The sequence below is a fragment of the Megalobrama amblycephala genome, linkage group LG4, assembly GCF_018812025.1.
Source record: "Megalobrama amblycephala isolate DHTTF-2021 linkage group LG4, ASM1881202v1, whole genome shotgun sequence".
Lineage (NCBI taxonomy): Eukaryota > Metazoa > Chordata > Actinopteri > Cypriniformes > Xenocyprididae > Megalobrama > Megalobrama amblycephala.
In genome coordinates, this window is record NC_063047.1 from 20,664,767 (window position 1) to 20,674,359 (window position 9,593).

The 9,593-nt window shown below is 33.9% G+C and overlaps 1 protein-coding gene across 6 annotated transcripts; it reads right to left on the reverse strand.

Annotated features, from left to right (window-relative positions):
* Positions 1-63: 63 nt before the first annotated feature.
* si:dkey-193c22.1 (uncharacterized protein LOC567837 homolog) lies at positions 64-6,806 on the reverse strand. Of its 6 annotated transcripts, none has more exons than XM_048188199.1 (11): positions 6,689-6,777; positions 6,448-6,492; positions 6,248-6,337; positions 6,118-6,156; positions 4,468-4,617; positions 4,263-4,383; positions 3,840-4,052; positions 3,681-3,764; positions 1,857-1,998; positions 1,543-1,705; positions 64-1,216 (listed from the first exon to the last, which is right to left on the reverse strand). In XM_048188199.1, coding segments are annotated over exons 4-11 (1,104 nt in total). In that variant the 5' UTR covers positions 6,120-6,156; positions 6,248-6,337; positions 6,448-6,492; positions 6,689-6,777; the 3' UTR covers positions 64-987. The 6 variants fall into 6 exon arrangements, with proteins under 6 accessions (XP_048044156.1, XP_048044159.1, XP_048044161.1 ...); XM_048188202.1 differs by having other exon boundaries at positions 6,669-6,739; XM_048188204.1 differs by having other exon boundaries at positions 6,248-6,366; positions 6,689-6,736.
* Positions 6,807-9,593: the final 2,787 nt, after the last annotated feature.

Consider the following 9,593-nt stretch of genomic DNA (forward strand, 5'->3'; position numbering starts at 1 on the left):
AAGATCGTTTTTTTTTTTTTTTTACTCTGGTCAGCAAGGTAATAATCGAAGACCAATCTAGCAGAATTTACAGTGTTTGTTTAATGCATTTTACTGCCACAGCAGGAAAAGAAGAAAGAAATGTCAATTTCACATGATGCTGATGTTACAGTTCTAGTGCAATCAATATGTAAATAATATATTGATTTGTAATGCATGTATATTTAATCAAACACGTTTCTCAATAATATTAGATCATACACCTGTGCTATACCTTTATGTTACATCCATTGTAACTGAATTACATTCATACGATATCATAAGCATATGCCCCCACATTAAGAAGCAGTTTACTTATAAGGTAAATATTCAATGCTGGTCTCAACACCTGTTCTTGGTAACAACATTTCATCATATTCATGACAAAAGCAAATATAAATCAATAACATTTCAACAGCATGCACAGCTGAAGCATATGTTATTTAATCTAAGATCACATGGCATCAACTGTGTCTTAACAAACAAAAGAATGTCAATATCCAAATAACCAATTCTGTACTTAGAACACAAAAAGAAACATTTATGTACGATTTAAATAAATATTATGTAAGAAGTTACACATAAAATATATGTATAAGAATACAGTATTTCTCTATGCATACATGTATTATATTTTTAAATACAAAACAATTGTAAATTTTCATTCATTCTTCCTGTCTTAACTGGAACAATCTCCTTTCATTGCATTTAATTACACTTTAAAAGGTAGTTTTTAAACAGAATGTTTTTTTTTTTTATTTATTTCAGTTAACAAGCACAGAACTAACTTTTTCATCTTATTAACACATTTTGATGGAAACTTAAACATTTAAGAAAAAAACATATCATTAGAATGTAAACTTACAATACAGCTATAAAGAACATACAATGACTTAAGGATAATGACTGTTTGGCACATTGGAAAAAGATATGAGTAATTTCATGACTTCATGAAAAATATTAATCAACCTAACCCTGAAATTTACTGTACTCCTGTTTAATACAGCCATAAACAGTATGGTAAAAGTGCCTGTCCGGAGCCATAAGGTCAGTGACCATCTCGGTGTGGTTCATTTTAGGTATTAGATAAAGAGACATACTGACAGAAAGAGAAGTGAGGAGCTCGGAGAACATCACTGATGATTCCACCGGAACTATGATGTCATTGGTTCCATGGAGCAAAGCCACTGGAGGAACTCTGCATGGAAATCATAGCAAATCATAAAGCGTTTACTGTTAATTCTACAATGATATAATGAACTGCTCTGACCCTAACAAAGCAGCTAACAAAGAGCTTCATTCAACAGCCTGACTGTATTCTGCATCTTTCTGTACTGTACTCATGACCTTTACTTGATAAACTGCATTGGTAATCTAACAAGTTGGCCAAAAATGCCACTAAAGTAGCAAACAGATGAAAACATCTTACAATTTATTATAGTGATACAAACAATACAAATGAATGTATTACTGCTTCAACTGTTGTTAATGTGAAAATAGAACTATGCAATAACAATGTCATACCGTTTCAGCTGATCATTGTTCAATTTCTTGAGTAGTGATGTTGGTGAATAATAATCAAAGTTCTCCACACCATCCATAGCTTTGTGCATAGTTGACACATATTCAACAGCCCGCATTTTCTCATGCTTATAATGGTCCATTATACTGTAAACGCCACTCAGACCTATATTCCAACAACAAAAATCACAACATGAATGATCAATATTGCTTTCTTTCTTTCTTTTTTTTTTTACTATATTAACAGGGCAACTGCTATGCTAAATCATAAACAATTATAACACAAGAAACATAATAAATCTGGAGCATTGATTTACCTATGATTCCTTTGATGGCAGCTACAAGACCTCTCTGTTTGTTGGTCTCAATGAACAATTCTTCTACATTGTTCACCAGAAACAGTGTGGTAATGGCACACAGATGAGCCCCTGCCGAATGACCTATCAATATTATGTTGTCCTGCATTAAAAAAGGGGTAGGTTCAGAATTAGATGTAGATTTATATATCACTTTATTTTATATATCGTTTTATTGCTTACAAAATAACAGAAAATATACACTACCATTTAAAGGTGCCGTAGAACGTCTTTTTAAAAGATGTAACATAAGTCTAAGGTGTCCCCTGAATGTGTCTGTGAAGTTTCAGCTCAAAATACCCCATAGATTTTTTTTTTAATTAATTTTTTTAACTGCCTATTTTGGGGCATAATTAAATATGAGCCGATTTAGGCTGCGGCCCCTTTAAATGCTCACGCTCCCCTCCCACGGAGCTCGCGATTGCCTTTAACAGCATAAACAAAGTTCACACAGCTAATATAACCCTCAAAATGGATCTTTACAAAGTGTTCGTCATGCAGCATGTCTAATCGCGTAAGTATGGTATTTATTTGGATGTTTACATTTGATTCTGAATGAGTTTGATAGTGCTCCGTGGCTAATGCTAACATTACACACTGTTGGAGAGATTTATAAAGAATGAAGTTGTGTTTATGAATTATACAGACTGCAAGTGTTTAAAAATGAAAATAACGACAGTCTTGTCTCCGTGAATACAGTAAGAAACGATGGTAACTTTAACCACATTTAACAGTACATTAGCAACATGCTAACGAAACATTTAGAAAGACAATTTACAAATATCACTAAAAATATCATGTTATCATGGATCACGTAAGTTATTATTGCTCCATCTGCCATTTTTCGCTGTTGTTCTTGCTTGCTTACCTAGTCTGATGATTCAGCTGTGCACAGATCCAGACGTCTTGCCCTTGTCTAATGCTTGAACATGAGCTGGCATATGTAAATATTGGGGGCGTACATATTAATGATCCCGACAGTTACGTAACAGTCGGTGTTATGTTGAGATTCGCCTGTTCGTCAGAGGTCTTTTAAACAAATGAGATTTTTATAAGAAGGAGGAAACAACAGTGTTTGAGACTCACTGTATGTCATTTCCATGTACTGAACTCTTTTTATTTAACTATGCCAAGATAAATTAAATTTTTAATTCTAGGGCACCTTTAAAAGTTTGGGTTCGCTAAGATTTTTAAAAATGTTTTTTAAAGAAATCTCTTACTCCTACAAACATACAGTAAAAACAGTAATATTATGAAATATTGTTGTTTTCTATTTTATTATATTTTAAAATGTAATTTTATTCCTGTAATGGCAAAGCTGAATTTTCAGCATCATTACTCCAGTCACATGATCCTTCAGAAATCATTCTAATATGCTGATTTGGTGCAAAAGAAATCATTTCTTATTATTATCATAATTAGAAAACAGTAGTGCTGCTTAATATTTTTGTGGAAACAATTATACATTTTTTTAGGATTTCTTGATGAATAGAAATGTCAAAAGAACAGTATTTATTTTAATAGAATAGTTTAACAATATAAAAGTCTTTACTGCCACTTTCAATTCATTAAATGCATCTTTGCTGAATAAAAGTATTAATTTATTTCCAAAACAAAAACATAAAACTTTTGAATGGTAGTGTACAATGGAAGCACTTTAAAATATATTAAATATTGAATTAAAAAGTGCATTGAGTAATGCTAAACTTTTAAAGTGGCAACTGTGGTGCAATTTTAACAGTTTTTACACCTTAACATTTTAAGTTCATCGAACAGGAAACTCACTTGATCAAGATTGAACGCGTGTCCCTTTTCTCTCACCCACAGCAAACTGTCACTAATGTCTTGAATCATATTTAACACATTTCCCTAAAAACAAAGCACACATTAAAAAACAAACCACACACAAACACAGTAAATGGTAAATATTTATAGGTGGTTTACCTTTGGATATATGGAATAATCTGGACAAATGACAGAGGCATTAAGCTCTTTTGCCATTTGTAAGGCTAACAGGCAGTAAATAGAGCGGTCTCCTGAACCCCAGGCTCCTCCATACACAAATACGACCACCGGTACAGGAGCAGCATCAGAACGGCCCGTTCTTGGTGAATAATATAAATCTAGCTTATTCCCTCGGCGGCCAAAGGTGATGCCCTAGAAGAGGACAGAAAAACAATGACATAGTATAATAGAAACAAGTGCATTTTTAAAATATTTTAATATTACAATTCATGTTGCATCACAAAACTAAAACTAGACGTAGCTTTGTTTCTCTGCAGCTCTGTACTGTAAAGCTCAGCCCACTGCGGCTAAATAAACCAAATCCTTTCTTAACATTAACAGGAATATAAAAATAGTACTAACTTTCACATAGTGCTTGTTATTTTTGTCATTACTGTACCACAGTTTCCACTGAAAATACAGTTTGCCATACTGCAGATACTTCAGCATTTCAAGCACAGCTCTTGTCAGGCAGTATATGCGTCTGCAGGGAGTGCAAGAAACATCAGCATCATTAAAAAGTCCACAGTAAGTGTAGAGTAGCATCAAAATGTTAATGCTGTGTCACCTTGGTTTGACAGCCTCTAAATATTTTTGGTACCCTGGTTTACTGGGCCAGCCATAGAGCCACTGGGCAACCAGAGAGATACTGTAAGGGAGGCCCACTAATAATGCCCCTGCCACCAATGGAAGAGAGAGATAGCACTTCAATGCAATCCTGAAACAGAAATAAACAGAAAGCTGTGTGGAAGAACTACAACATCATTTGTATTACATAAGGGTATAATATTACAGTGTAATGGACATTAATTGTATGTACTATTCACCTGAAATATTTATGACTCTTGTATGTTGTATGACAATATTTTAACATGATAATTATATAATTTTTGTTATGCCAGCTGCTGGTAAGTTGTTTAATGTTTATGCTCAACAAGGCTGCATTTATTTGATCAAAAATACAGTAAAAAGCAATAATATTGTGAAATATTATGTAATTTGAAATAAATTTCTATTTTAATATATTTTAAAATGTAGTTTAATCCTGTAATGGAAGTGAATTGTCGGTCTTCAGTGTCATGATCCTTCAGAAATCATTCTAATATGCTGATTTGTGGCTCAAGAAACATTTCTTATTATCAGTTTTGAAAACAATTGTGTTGCTTAATTAGGTAACACTTTATTTTTAAGGTCTTTTAACTAGTTGCTTATTAGCTTGCATATTACTAGAATATTGGCTGTTTATTAGTACTTGTTAAGCACATATTAATGTCTTATTCTACATGACAATATTCTACATCCTTAATCCTACCCATTACCTAAACGTAACAACTACCTTACTAATTATTAATAAGCAGTATTTAGGAGTTTATTAAGGGTAAAGTCGTAGTTAATAGTGAATGTGTTCCCTATACTAAAGCGTTACCTAAAATGATTTATTTCTTTAAATGTAATAATTCTGTCCACTTGAGGTCGCTAGAGGCCTATTCAAAACAAAGGCGTAGCTTGATGACGCCAAGTTTGAGAGCGGAATTTTGGGACATGTGGTCTTCACCTCAACGGACGGTGCAAAAGAACAGGGATAGGACTCGGGAAGAAATCATGTTCATGGATGAGATTATTAACGTTACTGTAGTATGAAGCAGAGCAGGACCGCGTGTTGTGGGAGCTGAACGAGGCCACTGGAGCGATTGCGCAACACACGCCTCACGAGCAGAGGAACTGTTATTATGACACAGTCGCCGGCGCCGCTTCCGCTTTTCCAGTCATGAGTATGAGGTAATGCAGCTCTGTTTATCATATTAGAGATATATTTGAGAGTGCTGAAAATGAGAGTGTTACTCTGTGCATTCGCTCGGCGGCTGCTGTGAGACGGTTGTTCCCTTGTCTACTAAAATGTGTAATATTTTAAAGCATCTTTGGTGTTTCCATGGTTTCTACAAAATAGAAACCGGAAACCGAGGGTTAACGTGGGTATGACGCGACTGACAGGCGACTCCTTACACGTCCCGGTGCCTTGGTTAAAATTGCAATTTTCTCGCAATTTACAAATAGTTGGAAACATTTGGGATATTGTAAGTACTCAAGTGAACAAAATATATAACACTGGCCTAGTGGTTTTTGGATATTTTACTGCAAAAACATTACATATTGCACCTTTAAAAATCACCTCAAACAATGTATGATCCTTATGACATTATTTTAACATGATACTTACATTATTTTTTTGCCAGCAGCTGGTTGTTAGTTCTAATATCTGGAGTAGCAAAAGGACAGAGATTATAATATATACATATACATATATGCATAGAATCAGATACTATTTCAGAAAGCTATTAGAAACCTACCCAGGAGAACGACTTTATTGTGTATATTGTGTATTGTTAATGTCGACAGCGCCTCCTACATGAAGATACAGTCGGTGGGCTCTCTTCTCTCTTTATCCAAACGGATACACATACAATTACTTTTAAAATATACAGAAACGTAACGGTTACTGACATTGAAGAGAACAACAACCGTGTGCATGAAGTCTCTGACAGCTTACCTTTCGTGTTAGCTGTCTACAGCAAGACTTTCCCATTACAATTTTCTTTAAAACGTAAGAATTCGTAAGGCTTGATTATGCATTAAAAAATAGCAAGCTGAGCAAAATAAACATAGTTGACATTGCATCTGTTACATAATGACTGTATCCTGGATTTAGCTACATAATAAAAGATAGTTCAACATGTATTGTAAACAGAACATTAGTGGTGCAAAGAGTACATTGTGTCAAGGCAGATCACCTGCAGATGACAGTGTCCCGTAAGCCCAGATGGATGCGTTCACTGCATGTACTTCCTGACTGTTTCCTTTAGCATGCGCAGATAGCATACTGTGTTTCTTATTGGCTCGTTGGCTCACTTGGGCGGGACAAATATGTTTGTCTGTCAACTCTCAAACGCAAAACATCCTTTCAGATAAAAATGACGTCCACATTTATCTATAAATATATACATATATTTTAACGTTTATTAGTATTAGGTTGTACGCTCATAATTTAACTCACGATAACGAAAACACTTGTTTCTCTCATTGGTTTAAAAGCTTGTCATTTAAAAGGATTTTCCTACTGATGTCCAATCAGCACATGTGCATTATAATTATACAGCAGATAGTTTTATCCTACACAACTTATATTTTTATATTATCATTTTATTACATTTAATATTATTACATTATCTCAAAATATCATTCTCTGTCATAATAAACTAACGTGAATGGTTGACTGAATTGGAGGTACTTTGTTGGAATGTTCCTAAAATACAAATATCCTGTTATGACTGAATGTAGGTTGTATCATATATTATCTTCACAAATTCTTCCACTTCGTATTTTTAATGTCAAGGCATTGATTTTTATTATAGGTATATATTGTTTTCAATTGGTTACATAAAGGACACAATAAAACAATATATTTAAAAAAAATCACCCTGCCTTGCCTTTATATTTGTTTGCTACTTTTCAAATGCATTATGTGTATATTTTGCTTAACCCATGTCCCAGATGCAGACTTTAATCTAAAACTATGAAAATCCATTATAAATAGCCTATATGGATTAAAATTAATTAAAGTTATTGTATAAAAAATTAGCCTGTATGTATTTTAAAAATTTCCAGTCAAGCTATATATATATATATATATATACACACATACATATCTAGTAAAACCAAAAATTATTCATATATATATGAATATATTTTGATATATTTTTACTAGTGGGAGCAGATATAAGTAAACTGTGACATATTATACCCAAAAATTCTTCATACAGTGGTACTACCAGTAAAATTGATTAAAATTCGGAACCAAAACTTATTCAGACACTTTGACCTGACCATGTTTTGCTTAAGTGTTATCTGACATTAAGATTATTTTTTTCTGACACAGTTTAACTCTGAGATCTTATTTTATTACCTTTTTTTTTTTAATTATAGTGAATAAACTGTAATAATGAATGAAATGTTCAAGGTGTCTGGTCTGACTGTATATATATATATATATATATATATATATATATATATATATATATATATATATATGTATACAGTGCCCTCCACAATTATTGGCACCCTTAGTAATTATGAGCAAAAGCGGCTGTGAAAATAAATCTGTATTGTTTATCCTTTTGATCTTTTATTAAAAAAATTCACAAAATTATAACCTTTCATTTAAGGAAAATAATTGATAGTGGGAGGAAACTCACATTATGAAATAAATGTTTTTCTCCAAAACACGTTGGCCACAATTATTGGCACCCTTTTATTCAAAACTTTTTGCAACCTCCTTTTGCCAAGAAAACAGTTCTGATTCGTCTCCTATAATGCCTGATGAGTTTGGAGAACACCTGACAAGAAATCAGAGATCATTCCTTCATGCAGAATCTCTCCAGATCCTTCAGATTCCAGCTCCATGTTGGTGCTTCTTCTCTTCAGTTCACTCCACTCATTTTCTTAGGGTTCAGGTCAGGGGACTGGGACGGCCATGGCAGAATCTTCATTTTGTGCTCAGTGACACATTTTTGTGTTGGTTTTGATGTTTGTTTTGGATCATTGTCCTGATGGAAGATCCAACCACGGCCCATTATTGGATTTCTAGCAGAAGTGGTCAGGTTTTGATTTTTTATCTGTTGGTATTTGATAGAATCCATGATACCATGTATCTGAACAAGATGTCCAGGACCTCCAGCAGAAAAATAGGCCCACAACATTAAAGATCCAGCAGTATATTTAACCGTGGACATGGGGTACTTTTTATCCATGTGTGCACCAAACCCATCTGGTGAGTTTGCTGCCAAAAAGCTATTTTTTTAGTTTCATCTGACCAAAGAAGCCGGTCCCATTTGAAGTTCCAGTCTTGACTGACAACTGAATATGCTGGAGATTGTTTCTGCATGAGAGCAGAGGATTTTTCTTGAAACCCTCCCGAACAACTTGTGGGGTGCTGTTTGATCATTTTTTTAGGCTTTCTGAGACTCAAGACTCAACTAATCTCTGCAATTCTCCAGCTGTGATCCTTGGAGAGTCTTTGGCCACTCAAAGATTCCTCCTCACTGCGCATTAGGACGATTTAGACACACGTCCTCTTCCAGGCAGATTTGTAACATCTTTAGTTGAATGGAACTTCTTAATTATCGCCCTGATAGTGGAAATTGGGATTTTCAATGTTTTAGGTATTTTCTTACAGCCACTTTCTATTTTGTGAAGCTCAACAATCTTTTGCTGCACATCAGAACTATATTCTTTGGTTTTACTCATTGTGATGAATGATTATGGGAATTTGGCCTCTGTGTTTCCTCTTGTTTATACTCCTGTGGAACAGGAAGTCATGGCTGGACAATTTCATGTTCATGGTCACCCTGGTGTGCTAAAAAATGTAAATATGAATGGCAATATACTTCAGAGATATTTTACTCATAAGAATTTCTAGGGGTGCCAATAATTGTGGCCAACATGTGTTGGAGAAAAACATTTATTTCATAATGTGAGTTTCCCCCCACTTTCAACTGTTTTCCTTAAATGAAAGGTTAGAATTTTGTGAATTTTTTGAATGAAAGATCAAAAGGATAAACAATGCAGATTTATTTTCACAGATTTATTTATTTGCTCATATTTACTAAGGGTGCCAATAATTGTGGAGGGCACTGTATA